The sequence below is a fragment of the Diplotaxodon limnothrissa genome, linkage group LG3 (assembly GCF_057381915.1).
Source record: "Diplotaxodon limnothrissa isolate DT_005_m linkage group LG3, D_limnothrissa_male_GT1.1, whole genome shotgun sequence".
Classification (NCBI taxonomy): Eukaryota; Metazoa; Chordata; class Actinopteri; order Cichliformes; family Cichlidae; genus Diplotaxodon; species Diplotaxodon limnothrissa.
In genome coordinates this window covers 48,348,992-48,372,319 of record NC_140598.1, presented here as the reverse complement: position 1 = coordinate 48,372,319, position 23,328 = coordinate 48,348,992, and the positions used below count along the sequence as shown (strand labels likewise).

At 41.5% G+C, this 23,328-nt stretch overlaps 1 protein-coding gene across 1 annotated transcript; it reads left to right on the top strand.

The window, feature by feature from the left end:
- Positions 1-268: 268 nt before the first annotated feature.
- Positions 269-3,487, top strand: b4gat1 (beta-1,4-glucuronyltransferase 1). Its single transcript, XM_085350756.1, has 2 exons — positions 269-1,483; positions 3,296-3,487. Exons 1-2 carry the CDS (start codon positions 380-382, stop codon positions 3,485-3,487), a joined length of 1,296 nt encoding a protein of 431 aa, XP_085206882.1. The 5' UTR covers positions 269-379.
- The last annotated feature ends 19,841 nt before the right edge of the window (positions 3,488-23,328 follow it).

Below are 23,328 nucleotides of genomic sequence, written 5' to 3'. Positions count from 1 at the left end.
AATTAAAAACAAGCGCAAACACTTCTCCAGGAGTAAATTCAGCGGCGCCTTTACTTCCGTCATTACGGTTATAACACATCGGTGTGCGCCGCTGTCGCAGCAGCAGCAGACTGCTGACAACTGTGCTGTGCTTTGATGGAGATCACAGAAACTGGATGATCGCTATATTTGTTCTTTTGTGAGTCGTGTGGAAATCTAGGTCAGCGCTGCCACTAACCGGGAAAACATGCGATCGAGTATTCGTTACATTTCCAGCCGAGGAGGCTGCAGTTAGCACCGAGGCGCCAGTGTCGGTGACGCTAGCTGGGACAGAAATAGAGCAGTAAGAGGCATCCAGCTGTGGTTTTCGGACCTCTTTGTGTCCTGCAGCCTGTCTGGGATGCATCTCTCCAAGAAATGTTCCGCCTTCAAAGTAGTGCTGAGCGCCCTGCTGATAGTGGCGCTGCTGCAGCTCATCTATCTTTCCTTCCTGTCCAAGTTTCACGGAAAGCAGCAGCGGTACCGATACTCGGAGCTCTTCGGAGGCTCCGGGGCCAAGAAAAATGCCCACCCGGAGAAAAACTCGCGGAAGGAGCGCCTGAGGTACTCACTGTCCACCGGCGGGATCTTTGACAACAGCGGGCAGTACCGAGTGTACAAGAACTTGATCAAAAGTGACTTCACCACGAATGAGAAGCCGGGATCTGACCCCAGCTCCAACATCCTGGCTCTAGCTACACACACCACTATCAACAACCTGCACTACCTGGAGTCCTTGCTGGAGAGGTGGCAGAACCCCATCTCTGTGGCCATATTCGCTCACGGCCAAGATGTGAAGTTTGCCACAGCTCTGGTGTACGCTCTCAGCTTCTTCTGCCCTCACATCCAAGCCCTGGTGGACTTCCACTTGGTTTGCCTCTCTGGAGAGATGGCCAGCTTCCCGGAGCAGGACCGTGAGCATTTTGCAGGTCTTGAGGACTGTGCCTCAGTGTTCTCCAGACTGGAGACTCACGGGGAGAAGTACAAGAACTATGCTATGAGCGGAAACATCTCCTACCCCAACAACCTTCTTCGTAACATCGCCAGAGGGGGCACGGAGTCCTCCTACATCTTGGTCATTGACATGGACATGCTGCCAAGCGCCGACCTGCATGAGCAGTTCATGGCCATGATCGCCAAGCGTGAGCCAGCGAGTGACGAGGTCTTCGTCCTACCAGCTTTCGAGATCCGCCACGCTAGGAAGATGCCAGCCACCAAGGCAGAGCTGGTTCAGCTCTACCAGGTCGGTGAAGTCCGGCCCTTTTACGAAGAGCTGTGTCCTCGTTGTCAGGCCCCCACCAACTACTCACAGTGGGTAAACGGCCACGTCAGAGAGACGGGAACCCTGGAAGTTGCCTACACGCTCACCTGGGTGGACCCCTGGGAGCCCTTTTATATCGGGCACCGCTCTGTGCCTCTCTACGATGAGAACTTCAAGCAGTATGGCTTCAATCGTATCAGCCAGGTTGGTATGAGAAAGGTGGTCATGATTTCAAGAAGATCTGCCTGTTAGCTGAAGCCCATGAGGTGTTTGAATACAAAACCACAACAATCACTGAACATACAGGAGAGAGCTACCACACACTGTCAGCATCAGTATCGCTCTTAGACTAAAGGAGTAAAGCAGCAGCTTGTTCCAGGTGTTTGGTGGCTGGAACGATCAGCCTTCTAAAATTAAAAGCCCAGGTCCCAGTAAACCAAAGTCAGCAGTATTTATACTTTGCTGTATTTTTAAAAAACTGGAAAGTGGTCGACAACTTTGCCGACCTCTGCATTTAAATCTCTTAATTTGACTGTAAGTCGTGTATATTTTCATTTTAGGAAGAAGTACTTGGTGCACTACTACTCTATACGATCTGCAAACACAGTTTGACAGAAGTCTGCAGTTTATTCACTCTTTACTCACATGGAGGCTTTTTCTTCACTTTTTCTATCATCAAGGAGTTTCTTTATTATTTCTGTTTGCACTAAAAGATTCAGGGTTTTTTCCAGGTCCAAAACTCTGTAGATGAATTGCTTAAATTAAATTGTAGACTAAATTCAAAAGCAAGTGCACAAATATATGCTACCAGTCATTTTTCTGCCTTTAAAGAAACTTTACACTATCAATAAATATCACTATTGCTCCGACTCCCTCCTGCAGATACATGCAGGTTAATTGGTGATTCAAGCCAATTAACCTGCATCTCTAAGTTCAAGTTTAGAGATTACCCCCTACTGATAATCAATTCTAATAATAGCATCGCCATTGCTGGAGATCCCCCAGACCAACAGTATCTAATGTCTTTGTTTTAAACTTCTGTTAAGCGCCACCGTGGCTGCAGCTGAAAGCATAAAAACTGTCTTTTAAACATTATTTTAATTTAAATACTCTCCCATATCTTAGTGATAGAGCTGTGCTATTGACAAGTCTGTTATCTCACACGCTTATTATTTAAGTTGCTTCTACTTCCTGCCTTCAAATTGGCTGAACTTTATCATTATAGCAGATCATTTAACATAAACACTATAAACAGTTTGGAAAATGAATGGAAGTTACTAAAAGTAACACAAAAGAGTAAAGAGGTCATGGAGATGGACAAGAGATTAGGAGTCATCACAAATGAAGTTTAATGAGTCACAGTAGTGGGAGAGGACGTGACCCAGAGCGGGATGAAATCCCATAAAATATCTCTTTTTTTTTTATAATCCTGGACTTTTCAGACTAAAACTGGGTCAGCAGCTTTTTTTATGGAGTTTTAAGCTTCCTAAAACTTCAGATGAGGATGTAAATGCAGTAAGAGGTACACATTTTAACACTAAAACACATGATTGTGGACACACCTGTACTGAGGACGAGAAGTCACAGGACGTCTGCCTCTGGTGCATCAGCTTTGACCTCTCACAGGTTCCTCAACTTTAGGAAAGTACTATATTAAAGGTGTGAAGGCTCCTTTAAATTAAATTAATCTGCTCGACACAAATCGTTTTTGGTTGTAGTCTCTTCTAAACCTCATGGCCTTCTTTTTCTAAGCTTCTCCTTTCCCCTGTGGAAATGTCTCCACACCTTTGTCGGTTTCATCGCTCCACGCAGCCTCTCCCTGACACCTCGTACCTGAAGAAGACATTTCATCTCTCCTTCCTCATGTCCGCTCGCTCACCTTTGTTCTCACGCCTTCTGCCCTCGATACCAAAACCGTCTCCTGTGTCATTATCTTCTCTCACCTCCCCCCGTTCGCTCTCATCACTTCCCACCTCCACGTCTGTCTTCTCATGCTGTTGTTTAATCTCCCTCCAGGCCTGTGAGCTCCACGTGGCCGGATACAGGTTCTCCGTGCTGAGCACTGCCTTTGTGGTGCACCGCGGCTTCAAGATCCAGGGGGAGTTCCACGCTAGGAAAGACGAGGAGAACAAACGCAACCGGGTTCTGTTTCGCAACTTCAAAGAGGGCCTGAAGACCAAATATCCGTCCTCCGCCCGGCGCTGCTGAAAAAAAGACGAGGTCATCGGCCGCCGATGAAGTCGCTGTCGAGCTGAAACGACGGACGCTTTCTTCTTGTATCCAGATTTAGCTTCCTGTAAAACCCTTTCTGCCCAACTTTCATAGTCAGCACATCAATTTCCTAGTTTCTCTCTGATTTTTCTTTTTTTTTTTGTGATGGTGGCACAGTAGGCGTTTATTTCAAATTTTGTGAAAATGAGCATCAGGGAAATGCTGCCTGGGGATTTCTGAGTGTTCGCTTGGATGGGAGAAAAAGAAATGATCATTCAAGAGTGAGAAACAGGGCAGAAAATCTGGAGTTCACTGCGATTTCACTCAAATGCACATCCAGAAAGCATTTAGGGTCATTTTAAAGCACATAAGGATCCATGCATCCTATATTTGGAAATCATTTTACACTCGTCCAGATTGAAAAATGGAGCAGAGTCCTAGATTTCACTGCGAGTAACATGAAGTTTAACCTCTTACATTTCAGACATTGTGTTTAAAGTTAACATGCATGGTGGTGTTTGACAGCAGCTGGCAGAAAAATGAATTTGTTGATACATCAGGGACCAACAGTAAGGACCTGCTGCTTAATGTGGAGCTCCTGACCAGCTTATTCTCCTGCAGACTGACGGAGCAGCTTCATTTTTAGGAAGGTGGTGGAGCATCACAAAGGTCTACTGGTCTACAAGGAGACATCAGCAGGAAGGCAGCGGCGTTGTTTTGTAGAGCGATGCTGAAGATGCTTTAATCAGGCTTTCTGTACAGAAACAAGTTCTCCATCTACATATATACAAACACTAGCAGCCCTCTGACTGGAAGAGAAGCTAAAAATGCTACATTTCTTCCTTTTGGGGACTTGAAGGGTCTGATTATTATATTTCCTCCAAGGGCAAAAACACTAGTTTAAAGATAAAGCTGCTCCTTTATTCTGACAAGGTCGTCACAGCAGATGGATCTGCATCTTTTGATTTGACACAGATTTCTGTGGCTAAAAAACCCCTCCTCACACTATTTAACTTCACTTGTTTGGCCTGGTTTCAGACATTTATGTCAGCTATTCAAGAAAAAAAATGATGAAGTAGTCTGATTGTTGCTCTGCAGACCTGCAATCATGGGAGTAAAGCCTGTCTTATAGTGCGCTCTGACCACAAGGTGGCAACAGTCGCTCGAGCGTCCCGGTTGTGGTTTGTTTTCAGCCTGTGGTAAAAACAGCAGAGCGCTCGCACATCAGCGGCGCTGTTTGGTGCTCAGGACGCGAAGCAGCTCCGCAGCACGGCCGTTAGCACATTTGGCTGCGAGTGCTTATCAGGCTGAAAGGGTTCATCTCATGAGAACAAAGCTGTGGGAGCCTGTGTACAGAGATTATGCACAACACTAGATTTTTGCATACACTGTGGAGAACTGCTGTATTTATAACACTGGGGATCTGACACTGGCAGCTCTCTACATTTATCAAGAGATTTTTGTTGTTGTTTTTACCTCTTCAGCTGGAGTGTGTGTTGGGAGCAGGCAGCTACAGGCACTAATGTAGCACACATATAAAGCATAATCAAAGTGTGAACCACAAACAGGAGCAGCCTGTGGTGTTAAAGGATTGCTTCTCTTGCTACTATTGGAGTAAAAGACAGCAAATGTTTGATCTTAGGCTTTATTCTGTAACTACGGTACATACAGACAGTATTAACCTCGACTACCACTCTTCTTCTTTGTTTGTAGTGAATGCATATACACTTCAGATATGTTTGACTCACATGTTTAAGTGTTTAATTTAAATGTAATTCTCGATTCGAGACGGACTGACGTGTTTTTTCTTCCTCACTCGTCATGTTTGTGATATATTTATTGTAAAAACTCTTGTTAACAGGAATAGTTTTTTATGACCTCGAGCCACAAAGAATAACCTGTAGCACCAAATTTAAATGGAACATTGTGATTTTTTTTTTAAACCACTATGAAATAATTTATTTAGTGTTTTTGGAGCAGATTCAGTTTGAACACGTTACCTTATGTGATTATGTGGTGCAGTGCTTTTTCCTGGTGCAGTGTTTCTTCTTTATTTGGAAATTTATTGGGTTTTTTTTATTTATTTATTTTTTCTCTATGATGCCTGATTTGTATTGTTGAAATTTCTAATAAACCTGGATTATTTACATTTGACCCGTGACTGTGATTGACTCTAACTCAAGAATAGAGTAAGTTAGTGAAATCACACCTGATTATATCACAAACTCAGAGTATGCAAATGAAAGAATGAGCCAGCTGTGGCTCAGGTGGTAGACCAGGTCGTCTTCTAGTCAGAAGGTCAGTGGCTTGATCCCTGGATCATCCAGCCCACATGGCTTAGGAAAGATACTGAACCCCGAGCTGCCTCCAGTGCATCTGTGTCTGTTTGTTAGAAAGCACTTAATGCGCTGCATGAAGATGTCAAGTGACTGTTATTGTCATTTCAAACATGTACAGTGGTTCAGTACAGAGTGAAACGAGACAACATTCCTGGTGCTACATATGACAGACAAACACAGGACTATGTAAAATGCAATGTGCAAAAAAACAAGACAAGACAGTGTAATGGAAGTGTGCAAAACACTTAATATTGTAATTTCTTCATTTCATATATTGCCCTTAATCCTGTGCAGTCTATTTACCAACATTAGCAAACATACTACACGTAGAAACTTCAGAAATCCTTTGGCCATTCAGTCAGTTTTCAATTCAACAAAAGTCCATCCATCCATCCATCCATCCATCCATCCATCTTCATCCGCTTTATCCGGGGCCGGGTCGCGGGGGCAGCAGCCTAAGCAAAGAGGCCTAGACCTCCCTCTCCCCAGCCACCTCCTCCAGCTTATCCGGGGGAATACCAAGGCGTTCCCAGGCCAGCCGAGAGATATAATCTCTCCAGCGTGTCCTGGGTCTGCCCCGGGGCCTCCTCCCGGTGGGACATGCCTGGAACACCTCACCCAGGAGGTGCCCAGGGGGCATCCTTGTCAGATGCCCGAACCACCTCAGCTGGCTCCTTTCGATGTGGAGCAGCAGCTGCTCTACTCTGAGCCCCTCCCGGATGGCCGACCTTCTCACCCTATCTCTAAGGGAGAGGCCAGCCACCCTTCGGAGGAAGCTCATTTCTGCCGCTTGTATCCGCGATCTCGTTCTTTCGGTCACTACCCACAGCTCGTGGCCATAGGTGAGGGTAGGGACGTAGATCGACCGGTAAATTGAGAGCTTCGCTTTTACACTCAGCTCCCTCTTCACCACGACGGACCGGTGCAGCATCCGCATTACTGCAGCTGCAGCCCCAATCCGTCTGTCGATCTCCGGCTCCCTTCTCCCATCACTCACGAACAAGACCCCGAGATACTTGAACTCCTCCACTTGGGGCAGGAACTCATCCCCGACCCGGAGTGGGCACAACAAAAGTCGAGAGGCTTATAAATATTGAAGGTTGTTGATTGATAAAGGGGAGAAATACAAATATAACATCTCCAAGAGGTATTTGGGAAAAATTGGGAAAGGATCTGTGCTAATGGCTCTAATTTATTGAGACTTACGGGTAAGACTGATATCACTTAAAATATCACATTTTTTCTATTGAACCTACAGTAGGTTCAGACTGGACTTCATTAAATCAAAGGAAATGTAACAGCATCCACATTGTGAACATGCTTAAAATTCAGCTTTACTGGACAAAAATAATAATTATTTAGATGTAACTGAGATGTAGTGAGCCCTGTGACAGACTGGCACCTGTCCACAGAGTGCCCTGCCTCTCGCCTCTAACCCCTGTCTTAGCCCCCCCACCACCCCCCGAGACCCTGACAATTTTTTAAATATTGTAAAGCATTCAGTCAAACTTTATCACGCACTGAAAGATTAGACAACAATCGCAATAATGACTGGATATTAGACTCTTTTTTTTTTTTTTTAAATGAAAGAATTCAGGAAATGCTCCTTTAATGAGTCGCTTTACAAATCAGGGAAGGTCACTGATATGAAATAATGTATAAAATACTTCAAAATTAAACATGTATATATATTATCATTTATGCATAAGTAAAGTGGGAGGATGAGGAAATGTATTTGTCTTTTATTTTATTAAACTGAAATGCTTATTTGGCATAAAAAATGGGTCCAAATTATTCTGTTATAAGACGAGTAAAGACTCCCTTGGGCTGAATTTTTAAAAATGCATTCACTCACCCTACAAAACTGTAAAATAAATAACTTCACTGTATGTGTTTTTATACCACCATTTTTTATAAATAGTAATTAAATATTATTACATTTTTTTCTTGTATTGTTTGTGTACACGTTTCCAATGAAAAGTAATTTGAAAACAAATTGTAAGTAAGAAAACAAACATCCTCAGTCATGCGAAGGTTCTTTGAACACTTGGAATTGCTCAAATCCAATCAATTAACTTCACCAGAGGGATTTGCAATGACATCTAATGTCAACAGAGTTTCCAGAAACATCATTTGAAAACAACTGCAACACTTCATGTCCAAGTAAAGCGTTTCAAACACAGCAGGCTTCGCCCGTCTGAACACAGAGCGTGCGTGACGTTATGTAAAACCTTTATATGTGTCGCTCAAAGTGAGAAAACTGCGAGTTATCAGGGGAGTATCATTCTCCAAAACACTTGACCTAGTTGACTCTAACCTGTGGTGTAACGGGGTTTAAGATGGGGAGGCTTTAAAGCACCAACAGCATGTGACAGGTAATTACAAGGTGAGCTGGGACAGAATCCAATTAAAAGTTCCTAGTTAGTAATTAAGATCTCTGTTACACTGGAGTTTAATGAGTTCTCTGTATGACTTCTGCTTCATATGGACTGAATTCCCTCTGCAATGACGCCCATGGCCAGTGAGGATCCCAGGAGAGCCTTCATTATATCCTGATAAATAAATAAAAAGAAAGGTGATGAAGAAAATAAAACACGTCAGTATCATTGTGCTCAGCTTCAACCTCGCTCGAGCGTTGATGGTTTAACTGGCCATCTGTTGGTTGATAAAGTGGAGCACGTGTGACATTCAGCACTCGGCAACTGTGCGAGGGGCCGTGGCATTTTGTGGCTAAGCCTTCATTATTGGGTCCAGGCACACGAGGGCAAGTGGCACGCAACGCCATGCTATGACTTTAGATCAGCTTTCATTGGACGCACACTTGGTCATCACCAGCTTTATTAAGTAAGGCTTTGTTTTTGCCTTCCACTCACTTCATCGCGACTTCCCTATTACTCATGTACAACAGCAAGGCCTTACCAATGTAGCAAAAATCTTTGAGTTAGAGTACTCATGCATTTAAGTTATTCATTTATTTTTCATACATACTATATATAATTGGTATATGCTTAGTCATCTTTTTTAAACTTTAAAACCCATGATGTACATTTCTTCTCCCCCTGCTCAGGGTGTTAATAACGTAGCAGAAGGCGCGGAAAGGTTAGGAGGGGGATGGTGGATCAGGAGAGGCAGGTTTGGTGAGGTAAAGTGGGGTTTATCTCAGCAGCTTTGGGGAGTGAAGGCTTATCTGGGTCAGAGAGCTTTATGACATAAGCAATTAGGGTTTCCTTCTCTTGTGTATGCTTGCAGGAGGGAGGCCTCCCGCTATCTAGATTAGCCATCCTACTCATGCCAGGAGAGCTCGGCGGCTTCTGGACAGTGGAGGGAACCAGCTGGAGGGCGAGATGAGCAGGCGGCAGGGGGTTCCTCGATGGGGAAGGGGGGGAGGGAGGGCAACAAGAGCAATGGGTCAACAAACATATCTTGTAGACATGCAGGACAAGCAGCACGGGTCAGCGGAGGAGCAAGAGCAGAAAGACGGAGTCAGTGACCCACACTGATGAAAGGAATTCACAGAATGAAATGTGGGGGGATGAAGAGGGCGTTTGTTCACTGTAGCATGTTTAACAAGAGTGTGGAGAGAAAACGACCACAAAGGATGTTTATGGTTACTCAGCTTAATGTCATCGATTTCTTCTCATGAGCCACTTGACTGGAAGGATTTACAAGTGATTAGGACAATTGGTTTAGAGAAATGGTTTAAAAGATCTCTGCATATGCTCAGCTTGTGACTCAAGGCATCTGACAATGTGTGAAAATATGAAATATGGATTTTGTTTCACAAGAACTGCACATTTCTACCCCCCAAAAAAGTAAAAATGTAACTTTGTGACTGTAATTCATCATTTTCACATTAAGCTATTCCAGTGAAGTGAAGCAAAAACAGCCATGCAAGCTGAATGCTGCTATAAGAATTATATTTTATGTGTTGTAAACAATACTTGTGATTATTTGTTAACCTCTAATGCCAAACAACCATAAAAAAAAAGATTTCTTCTTAATTCCAACCTGACCAAAAACACATAATTTTATAAAACAACATAACAGAAATGGTTACATTAGAGCTGCTGGAGACATCTATACTTAATGATTGATCATTTAATGTTTTGTTGCTTGAAATTTCTTTCTCCAGCACAGAGTCAAACATCTCTAAAAAAAAAAAGGCAGCATGATCGTTCACATAACCACATAACAGAAAAAGGAGCAAACTGTCACGTTTATCAGGGACCATGATATCTTTCACTTCAAAAACTACTTGGATGTCTCTGACTGGTCAGAATTTTTTCCATTAATTTTCTGCAAGACAGCTTGTTTTAGATTTATTACAGTGGTGCTTTTTTTTTTTTTCCTTATATTTTTCTTCTAAGGATGCAGATTTTCTTAGCAATAATTCTCGAAGCTTTCTGGAGCTCTATCGACTGTTCTTCAGTCCTTGCACCTGTCCATTTTCAAAGAATTGGAGATTATGTATCGGACTTTCAGGAGCATTAAAACATGCCTCCAAACATGCTCCTTCCGGTTGTCATCTATGTAGGTTCCCCCAGTTTTGCAAGCCGATCATTCTCGTTTACGTGCCCCACCCTCCCTCCCTGCTTCCTTGTTCTCCATTCTTTAACTTCTTCACCTCTATTTAGTACGTGGGGATCTGCCAGGCCCGGGAACCATCGCCATTCCCCTTCGAGGCCTTCCCCAAACCGCAGCTCAATTCATGTCAAAGCATTTACCTACTCAAACACTGTTAAACCTAAAATGAGGACGTGGGCCCAGCTAGTGAAATGATTTTCTGTTTGTTAGACCACCGACCTAACACTTGTTCCAAATTCTTTAGTTGAATCTGTGAAAAAAAGCAAAGGTAACATAGTTTGACAGATGTAAAGTCAAGGTGATTCCCAAAGAGCTATTAGCTGAAAACCTGGCATATCTCAGCATGATGTGCAGAGTCAGGCTATCTACAACAGATTCACAGTATCTGAGAGTCATACTCTTAACAAAGAGGAAACAATCCTGACACAAGGTGAGAGAGACATTTGGTCCTTCAGTTGATCTATCCCTTGTTTACTAAAGCCTCATCAGAAATGGTCACAGTGGAAGGGTGGCTGTAAAAAAGCCATTCTTACAGAAGGGAAAGTATGTCAGGTAAGCTGAGATTTGGCAAATTACACAAGAACTGACATGAAATTCAGTGGAACAGGTCTGATGGAGTCATGAATCAAAATGTGAAATGTTCAGGCCAAATCATCATCGATATGGCAGCAGCTTCATTTTCATAATAAAGGTGGTGACTTGTTAGAATAGTACAAGTTCTATCTATCTATCTATCTATCTATCTGCCTCCACCCTTCTCCTTTTCATTCTTGTAATGGTGCCTGTTAATAAGATTCAGGTCTCAATCACAAACACAAAAACACTCTTGTTTTGATCAACGATCCCAACAACAGATTGTAACCACACGCTGGGCATGTCGATCTCTGTGATGCATGCATCCGTTTCACTTAAACAAGCGACGGCTTAGCTGCCATCCGCGCCAGCTTTCGGAGAAGTTTACCTGTCTACTTACTGAAGAAAGCCTCTCAGGCAAAAGGCACACATATCACTCTACCTCTAAACCTGGTGTTCCTGGACGCCCCGGCTGCCTGCATTTTAAATGCATCCCACTAAAGCCAGACTATCCAGGCTGGAGGACAGAAGTAATGAAACGTGACACTAGGGTTGCCAACTCCCTGAAAAATAAATAAGGGACACCTCGTGGCCAGGGCCGGGCGACCCAGTTGTCTTCACCCTTCCCAGTGTGGTGAATTTTCTAGCTCTTTTTTTGTGTGTGAAATTATTTTTTTAACCCTTTGACTTGAATTTGATTTAAGTAGATGTGTATTCTTTGTGATATGAACACATGTGAAACAAATGATCATTTAGCCATTTATTTTTAGCTCAAAATGACAACATTAACACAATAAAACAGGTCTCCTTCTTAAACAGAAGCCTGTCATGCTTAACTTTTGAGAATATAAGTAAATCTTTCTTTAAAAGAACTCTGTCCTGCTTAACTTAAAATAATAGAAAACAATAGAAAGAAAAACATTCTTGTAACAGTGCACATTTAGTGCATTTAGTACAATCGGCTTCAGTTGAAATATTATTTCAGCTTTTCTAATGCTAATCAGCTGCTCCTGTTTGTAAACCCGCTTGTTCCCATGATTACGCATCATAACTCATCATCATTATTCACCTATGTATTACTTTTATGTATTAGTCATCTATTTGTTGTACTCATGTATCCTTGCAGTTGTTTATTACACAAAATAAATTATATTATCACACTTCTGGCCACATAGCGCTGATATTCATTGCACATGCCCATATTAACTTTTTCCAGCCAGGTGTTTTCCTTTTCCCATTCTTCCCTTTCTCTGAGGGGAACAAACATTGCTGCTCTAATGCTGGGCTCACACTGTGCGGTTTTAGGCCCATTTTGAGCCGATTTTTGACCGATTTTGGCCTTCATCGTGCATCGTGTAGTATACGTGGGGTAACGAGAAGTGATTAACACCTCACGACCAGCTCCCGATCATCAATCGCTCGTGAGGGTCTCACCACAGCCGCTCACACTGCTCGCGCGCAAACACGTAAACGTTGGTGTAAAAGATGGAGCAGCACAGCTGTGCAGCGTGTGATCTGGACACAAGCGATGGAGGCACAACTTGTAGAACTTTGGAAAGCTCATCCGAGCCTTTTCGATGTGGCATCACAAAATTATCACGACCACAACAACCGTGAAAATAGTTGGATTTACACTGCTGCCCAATCACAGCTGCCTGATCAATGTTTTTCATTAGCAATTTAGCAAAGTTGATGGTGGTGGTGTGTCTGTGTGAGTGAAAGACAGAGAGAGAGAGCGAGCGACAGATTTTCTGTTATAACCTTCATGTTATGGAGGCACAGTGTGAGCACTCAGGTCGCATCAGAGCATCGGGCGGTATAGTGTGAGACCTGCATCGTGACCTACCAACTTCTAACCCCTGCGAGTCAATCGTGCAGTTTGAGCAGGAGCTGAATAACGTGACTGAAAAAATCGCACAGTGTTTGCCCAGCTTTAGGTTTACTGTCGTCCGAGACTTGCACCGCAGTGTCGGCGTTTATTTCCCTGTTGGCCATGCTTCTTGTTGTGGTCATCTGTTGTCTTCCGGTATTTTCTCCGTAAGCGACCTTTCCTCGACCAATGAGATGAGCGGTAATCTGAATTGTCATACTCGAATTGTCATAAGTGTGCTGTCAGCTCATTGGTCACAAAGCAGGAGAGGGGCTGGGAATTATGTTTTCAAACAAAGCGTTAATTCCATTAAAAGTTATAGACTACTTTTGATTCTCACTGTATTACGGGACAAAGTGCGTCCCTTATTAGCTCAATACGGGACGTGTACTTTTGTTTCTAAATACGGGACGATTCCGTATTTTAAGGGACGGTTGGCAACCCTACGTGACACTGCCCAAGGGAAGGAAAAGGAGGCCTAACAGATATAGGTAATCCTTCTCACCAAGCTAACGCCTCTTAGCCTCTCGCCCCGGCTGTCACATGAACCCAGCAGGAAAAGATCCAGGAGCCATACGCATATAGACAAATGCAGACACACTAGCAGCGTAATCATTAGAAGCTGTCAGCTTTGCATTCATACATGTGTTGTTTGAAGAGAACACATGTGTTCAGTCACAGCACTAAAACCTCTGACAAGTAAAATTAATATTGATCATCTCATTACAATGCAGCGTTCAGCAGGGAAACCTCATTTTGCTGTTACTTTGACACTCACCACCAACTTAAACATTGTTTAAGCAGCCGCTTAAGCTAGCCCCCCCACAAGGACAACACGCACCACCAAACTGCCAAAACTGCTAAAGAACAGCTTGAGGAGGCCGACCCCAGAGGCCTGGACATGTTAGAGGTAGCTTGTAAGCACAAAATAAGGCAGGTGGTTTCAAAAAAAAGGGGAAACATATGGTCTGCACCAGCCACACACACTCACACACACTTACAATAGCTTCTGCATCGATCGATGTGCTAATGCAAGGCTCATTTATCACCATAATTCACTAACAGATGTTGGGCGCTATGATACCATTACCCCAGTGTTTGCACAACACAACCCGGGTGTATGACAACAATGTCTCAGAGAAGACCTGACTGATATTATCTGCATCGATAGAGAACGTGATGGATTGTTGTGTACTTGTAAAAGGTTTATGAAGTGTAGCACTGATGGCTGAGTAGAAGCACTTCTGCTAAGCAGTTACAGATGTTAATATACTTGATGTAGCGGTTGTGGAACAAGAGATTAGGTTGGATTTATTTGACAGATTAAACTTTAGTTGAACTGTCAGCCACTGTATCAAAGGATCACACAACATGGCTTTAATGGAAATCAATATAAGCCACGAGTGAGCGCGACTATTTGTTTTCACTATTTATTTCATTGTTGTGAATTTTGTTGCGCTCATGACGCCAGAGGTTGTATCGAATGTTTGGAGGTGCAACAAAAAAACATTTATTACAGTAACACAGACTGAAAAAGGACTATGATACTGATATAAATGAAGCTTTTTCACATGTTTACTGTTTGCTGGAGCTGAACTTTAAAGATTGGTTTTGGTTGAAAAATGCAGCATAGTGCCCTTCAGACCCTGTGCGCTGTACTATTTATTTAAATACACCTAATAAATGATCAATAAACTAGTAATTAGGTCATATTATTTCAGCTCACATGAACACATTTTGATACGGTTAATTAATTGCATAATTGCAAATTTCAATAATCCACACAAACAATTAATAATTCTAAATGAGATTTGAGAACATTATTTATCATTACAGCTTAGTACAGCATGAAGAGGGCTGAAGGCTGAATGACCGCAGGCATGTGGCTCCTGGTTAATGGATCATGTCAGTGTGTAAGTGTCCACATCAGCTCTGATTGCAGAAAGATAAAAGTGAGGATAAGTGAGTAATAAGTTTGGTAAAAACTGATTTAAACCTTTATTTTTGTGTTGATTAACTAAAATTTTATTCAAATTTTGCAAACAAGTTAACTTTCTCCACTCAGTTCATTGGGTACACGCTGCTAGTACTGGTTTTTCTTCAGAACTGCTTTAATTCTTCATGGCTCAGATTCAACAAGATGCTAAAATATTCCTGACGTGACAGCATCACACAGTTGCAGCAGATTTTCCGCCTGCACATCCATCATGAGAATCTCCCATTGCACCACATCATAAAGGTGCTCTGTTGGACTATGCTTTCATGTTGCTAATGCGAAACTGTGACCTGACCATCTGAATTTTGCAGCAGAAATTAAAACTCATCAGACCAGCTTCCAGTGTGGTCTTCTGCTGCTGTAGCCCTTCTGCTTTGAGGTTCTACATTCAGAGATGCTTTTTTTTTTTTTTTTTACATACCTTGTGTAACCGGTGTGTTCGTGCATTGTGTCTGACAATGAAAGGTAAAAAGAAAGTAAATAACTTGCTCGCTCCAGCTCCTCCCCCACAGGGGAATTGTAGAAAAGGGCGCTGTATTTATTTTTACATTAAACATAAAGTACAAACTTACATGCAACATATTTCACACAGATCAGAAAGAAAACACCCACCAGGGTGGATAAAGATATAATTACTGTTCTAAAAGAAATGACACGAGCTCCCACAGGGGAATTGTAGAAAAGGGAGAGGCCGAAGGGCTACCCCAAATTTATAGGGCTGCACCAAAGAAGAAGAAGAAAAGGATGAGGAGGGGCTCTAACTGATAATGAAGATAACTTCAGGCTTGGAGGTCCTAAAAGTCAAGTATACCAGGAACAGTTTTGTGTAATTGTAACAATATATATTTTATGCATTCATTTATTTGAGGGACTGTTGCCTTTCTATGAGCTCGAAGCACTATGCCCATTCTCTGACCTCTGACATCACCAAAGCATTTCCAGCCAGAGATCTGCTCACTGGATATTTTCTCTTTTTTTGAACCCTACAGATTCAGATCTACAGATCAGCAGTTTCTGAAACAGTCAGAAGAGTCTGTCTGACAACAACCATACCACATTCAATGTCACTTAAATCCCCTTTCCCCCCATTCTCACAGATATTTACACACAGTGTATTATTTACTAAATTACCAGAGTAAAAGAGTAAATTGCCAGTTAAGTGCAGCATGTTTTGAGATGTCCTGTTTTGGCGCGAACAATTCTCTTCATATGATTTAGTGCAGCTTGGAGGAGACACATGTTGACAGGTGTCACAATAAAGTGGGGTTCCCTCCATATGATCCTAATGTTTTCAGACATGAGCCTATAGAAAGAGACAAACTAAAAGTTAATTAGTGCCGTTGACCTGGTGGTTATAAAGCAGTAAAACTTGTCCTACTCTGGAAGAAGTTCATACTGAAGCTCAGAAGTTCAGAACAGCAGCAAACATAATTGGTATGTAATGTGCATTTATTTAAATTAAGTTCTGCTTACATTTACTAATGTATATTTTAAGGTGTACCAAAAACACAGCAAACTAGCTGCAGAATCATTAAAGTCAAAGTATGAACATCCAGTTAATTTACTTTTTTGTGGGTTTGTCTCATATTTATCCCATTTGACATCAATACAATCTAAAGAAAAAACACACCACATTTCAGGTCATAGGCCACAAAGTTTGCTTATATTTACGACACATAAACGTCAGACATGTAGACATCTATCTTTCAGTGCTGTATTATCCTCCTCGTCGAGGCCCTGACAGCGTCAGCAGCACAGAGGGCGAGGCTAGGCTGGGCAGGGCCGGGCGGTCCAGAGAGGATCAGGGGAGGTAAGTCACCAAAGCAGGAATTATTGAGCATTATAGTATTAGGTAAAAATAAGTCCCACCTTAAATCCCTTAGGATTCCTAAACAACCACCAGCACCTGTTACATATGAAGAAGAGGATCACAGAGGAAGACCAGGCTCCTGTGACAAGACAGATAACTGAAAAAAGTCTACGCTGTTGGTGTAGCTGATCTAAAATCAAAGAGGCCACAACATTTCTCAAAGAGTTTGTTCAGTGAGGCATCTTCAGTTATACCAAAACCAATTACATATTTTAGATCACACCTGTACAAAGGTATGACTTTTCCCTTATTTATTCTTTGTATTCACCAATAACCCACCGAATGTTGTTACTGTTATCTCCTATCAGTATTTTCCATCCATGCTGACTTTATATCACCTGTGTCTATATAATCAAGAGATCTTCTCTCTTCTCTTTACACCCCACAGCAACAGATGAGGAAGTCACTTTTGTCGTTTGTTTGCTGAGAGCTCCCGGCTTGAGCTGAGAGGTAAAGCTAACATGCAGGAGTTTTGGGGGTGAAGGGAGGGGAGGATGCAGAGGGGGTGGACCTGTCTGAGAGGAGACTGCATAGAGTTGTAAATGAGCTTGTAATTAGCTCTTACACATTTGCCTGGAGGGAATTAGTGTGTGCGTGCTTGCATGTGTGTGTGTGTGTGTGTGTGTGTGTGTGTCATTGTGTGTTTTTTAACCCCTTTTCCTTAGAATAGGGGTTGACGGCAATAAGCAGATAATACTAATTACTTCTCCTCCCCATTGCTTGTTAATTGTGCTTGGTGTGGATTTATACAGCGTGGTAATACTCCCCATTCCTCACACACACACACACACACACACACACACACAAAACAGATGCATGCCCCCTGCTTTGTTGGCGAAATCAACAGGTCATTTTTTTAATCAGGATATTTCTGTTTAAGTCGCTGATTAATTATGCCAGTTTGGTGCTTCATCATATATTAGTCCAGCCAATGAAGCAGTGTGTGTGTCTGTGTGTCTGCTTGTTTTAATATATTCATGGAGGTTAAATACCTGGGGCCTGACAGCTTTGGGGTCAGACCTCAACAGTATATGGAAATGAAAATGCTGTGAAGAGTAATAAATGGATTAAACCTGATTTTATTGTTAGAGGGTGTCTCACATACATGACTGACTCGGGCCAGGGGTTGGCATAGTCCTCTTTTGTTAAATAACACATTACAGTAAAACTTGAAGGACAAATGTCAGCCTTCCTGTCTCCATTTCAGCTCTAAATTAAGTTTCTTCACTGCTTTTCTTTTCTTTTTTTTTATGATTAGAATCACACCAACCTTGGAACCCAGTGACTATCATATGATAACTATGAGATCCAGGTTTGTCTTTCTGTAAACAAATCAGGCAAAAAAAAAAAAAAAGCTAAAGAAAAATCAGCAAGTTGAGCAACTGGATCTACTTCTGCTCTCCTGAAAAGTGATCGATCACTACGAACATAAACCAGAGGATTTCCTCCAACTTACTGTTGTTAAGAATCAGCATATCGTGTTTAGAAGATGAAACTTAACCCAGTGTGTATTGGGAAAAAGTCAAGGTATACTCTAGACAGACTGGCAGTCTGTCACCTTGTTAACACCCATAAGCTGTGTCCCAATTCAGGGACCGGAGTGTGTATTTAAGACCAGGTACATCACGATGGGCAAACGACACTCGGTGTGAAAACTCTGCTTCATCAGGGGATTTCGAGCCACAAACATACAGAAAATGCAGATGATGTTTTTTTTAAGGAAAAATGTGGAAATCAGTAAACTGGACAATATTCTTTGCATATATACATAAATAATATTAGAGTATTGTAGATGTTACAGAACTATTTGTAGAGGCGCCACTTGAGTAATTGAGCAAATTTAAGCACAACAGCAAACATAACAAGCAGGAAAACAGAATTACAAAACAATAAGATGACATAGTTAAAATATGATTAAAATAAAAACCTATGCTGTTCACAGAAAGACGCAGTTAGTTTCTAGTTGAGATTTAAAATCTGTTTTGTGAGGCCGACAGCCTGAACTGTAGGAGGAGGCTGCTCCAGAGCTTTGGAGCTGCGTTTGCTGCAGCTGACGTCAAGAGAAAAAAAAAACAGTCACAAATACCTTATAATGGCTCAGAATACTTTAATTGTTATGATATTTCAGCTTTTGTTTTTTTAAACTAAAACCTAGATCGTCCCTAAAATTCTAGTTCTGCCTTTTCATAACAGGGAAGTTAATATAGAGTCATGAAAATCAATTATTTAAATGATTTTAGGAAAAGGCCGCATCATAAAAAAGTAGTAAAAGAACACGACAGGGACTGAATGTGCTGTAACTGAGGACATGCCAATAAGCTAGTCATCTATGACTGTACAATTTTTTTCTGCAGTAACTGTGATTAGGTTGAGATCAGGTGATTGACTCAGACACTGATGAATATCTCATTTCTTGGCCTTGAGAAACTCTTGGGTTGCTCTCACAGTTTTCTTTGGGCCATTATCTCATTGCACAGTGAAGCCCTGTCTGATTAGCTTTGCAGCTTTTGGCTGAATCTGAGCAGAGAGTACAGCCCTGTACACTTCATGCCACCTCCGCCGTGTTAGACAGTTTTTGTTCTCCAGATTTCTTCTTGTTCTTGAGTGTAATATGTGGTTTTCACCTTGTTGTAAATTTCCCTTCATGAAAGCATCTCTTGACTGTGGCGTTTGACAGTGACACTCCTACCGTACCACCACAAGAGTTGCTTGACTTGTTTAGATGTGGTGAAGCTGATTTGATTAACTATGGAAATAATTCTGTGATCATTCACTTTAGTTTTCTCTCAGATCTTTTGGTGTCTCTGAGCTGGTCAGGATATTCACTCTTTATAAGCAATACCCAGATTATTGATGTGGCCTCTGCTAAAGTTTTTGCTGTCTCTCTGATATATAGTTTATATTGTTTTTTCACCCCACAAAGGCCAAAGGCCTCCCTTACATCAACAAGTCGGACCTCCTGTTGAAGCTCCAATAATAAGATTTTTTTAAAGTGTTTCCTAAATCACCATTAATGTACACATGGTTCAGTTGGATATAATTAAAATAAAAGTTGAGCTGGAAGCATTTTATTAAGAAAAATTACAAAACAATAACTGCACTTCTGATTTCACATGTACTGTTGGGATTAAATAATTTGCAGTGCCTCAATAATGCAGGAATCAAAAGAACTCGGTGAAGTGTTGGTACAGCACTAATTACTTTGTGAGTTATTTTTATGATACAGGCCTTAGTTTTGTTTAGAGGCAACATTTTATGATCCCTTTTTTAGTATCTACAGTAAAAAAAAAAAAAGAGTCACGGTGAGTGATTTTCTATTTTAAGACTATATAAAATGAACCCTCTGAGCCTCCCACTGCCTCCTCCCCTCCACAAACACATGCATAATCTTTTTATTCCTCAATCTTATTATTCATTCTGCTCTAACGGCTTGGGAGTACTTAAGCAGATTTTGGTTCAGTCTGCCCTCAAAGTGTTAAACAGATTGGGTAGGGGGGTATTTATTTTAATGAAGGTGAATGTGTGTGTGGGGTGGGTGGGTGGTCAGTGGTCAAATGTCTGAAACTTGGACGGGTTAGATTAACTATGAGCATGATCTTCACTGAGCTCATTTCCCCCTTTCTGTGACAATGAGTGTGCCTGACGCGCGCGCACACACACACACACACACACACACACACACACACACACACACACACACACACACACACACACACACACACACACACACACACACAGCTAACCACCTTTCCATTAGCTCACCAATCCCACCTGGTATTTTAATCTAGATTTAGGCTCTAACACGTATCAAATGATGGCCTTCTGCTTACAAAGTAATTCTACACCCTTTCTATACCCTAAACTCTCGTAAACAGCATCTGAGGAACAGATCTGGAAAACCTCTAAAAGATTAATCAACTACTTATTAAAGGAAAATCAGCTAAAGACATTTTAATAAACTGGATCTTTGTCTCCATTCAGAATATTGGGAATAAAGTATCCAAATACACATTTAGGTGTTTATTTTAACACACTTTGTTTATTTGACATTTATGCAAATTGGTGTGTGATTAATGAGATACCTCATTTGCACATTTTAACAACTTGCCTTTAGAAAAATAACTTTTATAATGTAGTAACAAGCTGGAGAAACTTCATGGTGATATCTGTTACTTTAAAGAATCAGTTTTCCAATTAAAAATGTATGATCGGTTCATCCTGCATTTACATTTTTGCTCTGGACAAGTTTGGAAAAAGATGTAATTTTTAGATACATAACAGATATATAATGCCACTTTTGAATTCTGAATTTTTCTTTTTTTTTTTCTTTAACAAGGGAATAAACATCAGAATAGGGAGAAACATGTAGGGGAAAAACAGAATTAGATAATCCAAAATGTCCAAAATGTTTTAGAAATTACATCTTTGACCCGTGTTGTGACTTTTGACCACCTGGCTCATAACTGTCTGTAGTTGTGCTTCAGTTCTTAAGTCAGGAATTATTGTTTGTCTTTTACCATATCCAGTCTCCATCCTTGGCGGATCAGATTTTATCCTTTTCCCTGTAAGAGCTGTTTTTCATGCAATAGTCAAAATTTTGAAGAGGTAGATATCCTCTCTTCTAATCATTCCACTGCTGATCCCAGAAAATCTGTAGAGGTCCCACAATCTAATGAGATCTCATAGATGATGATTGCTGTGTCTTACACGTGGAGTGCTAATCAGTACTCAGTTTTTTCCCTCTTACCTCACTTGAAGTTTTAAACACAACATTTCTGAATACTTGTAATATCAAAATATAACTCGTTATGTAAGTAAACAACTGAGGAAAGAAAAAAGTTTTACTTTGTTTTCCTTAATTTATTTGACCAGTTGCTGGTTGCAGGTTACTGGTTTAAAATCATTACTTAAGTACCTTATCAAGGCAAAATAATCATTTTTTAAAAGATATAAAACATTTGCTCTTTTGCAGCCGTGGGTCCTGAATATGCAAGCCTTGAATCCAAAACTGTTGGCACAGAGTTTTGGAAATAAAAACAGAACGCAATACCTTACAAATGTCATAAAACAACATTTTATTTGCAATAGAACACTGGGAACATCAATAACAAATGTTTAAACTGAGAAATTTACCTTTTTTAAAATAAAAAAAATTACATTTTACAGTGTCCCAACTTTTTGACAATTGCAGTTGTGAATTGTGGAAAAAATATTCAACCTTTGTGAGTAAAGGCTTTAAACTTAGTTTTTGTTTGTTTTTTTGTTTTGTAAAAAAGGTGTTCAAAGCTAATTTTCATGTTAATCTCATGGTTGTGCACTTTGTGTGCACATTTGATGTGCACACAAAGGTAATTATGTGTCAGCCTGACCGTCTGTGTTTCACATGAACACAAGGTTAAGACTCCAGATGTTCATAGCTCAGCCTTTGATGTCTGCTGGGCTCATATCTCTATTCTAGACAGAGTTCGAGACAAAAATTTAAGCTCCTTCTACTTATTTTAAAGCAGATGATCCTTCACCTGACTGCAACCTTTATGCAAAGTTAAAATCACTCTAGGGAGTAATCGGTGTCTGTCTGCGGAGGAACTTTTTGCAGACCCTAACTCCACATCTATATAACAGCCTAACTTTTTCCTCAATGTTGTGCTTTGTGCAGATAAAGTTTATGTTTGCATTGCAGCTGACAGATGCTTTCAGGGTCCTTAACCTGATTAATAACAGAATTGCCCTCAGACTGATTAATGAGCTGCTGAGATCAGAAGGATTGAACCGGGCAGCGGATCATTAATTCCATGTCCTGGAGTCACTCTGCTGCACGTCGATGTCCAGGGGCGTTTTCATTATGTCTCGGCCTGACGAGAGGTCGCAGAGGATAGCCGATGTGCAACCATGTCTGCTTTAATTACAGGGGTATTAGCTGGTGGGGAGATCCCTACAGCTTTGTGTCCGACATTCCCTCTGGGCCAAATGTCCAGGCAAATGTGACATTTTTTTTTATATCATGGGACATCCGGGTTTCATTGTGGCATCCAAGTGTGTGGCAGAAATACTGTCAGATATCAGACTATCACTGGTGACATAAAGGCAGAACAGCTTTAACAGAAAACCTCCCAAAAAAATTGTATTTATTTTGCATTTTTTGAGTCTTGATTGGCCTCCTCTTCAGACACTGAGCCATTTTGTGGCCTGTACCCTTTCTTGCCCAGGTTTCCTCCAGCCCATCATCCAGCAGGGCTCCAACTCCACTGGTCCATCTCCACCGATTAACCAACCTAACCTCACTTGTTTGCTCACTGCAGTCATTCTGGCAGTCAATGTATCCTCAGGCTAAGCCAAACAAGCTGATCAGCCAGCCACCTCTGTACACAGTACCCCCCACTAAGAGGCTAATGGCCGGGATGTATAATCCTTCTCAAAACAACCACAGAGATGCTAATTGTATCCCGCTATAAATACTGGCCGACTCCTTGTCCTCTTTCTTCATTTACCTATGCTCGTCTAAACCTGGAACAGCCTACGCCCTTCACACCGGCTTCAATTTGCACAGATACCAGGAAAAACTCCGTTACATAAGACAGGCTCTAGATAATCGAGACAAGTGTCAAT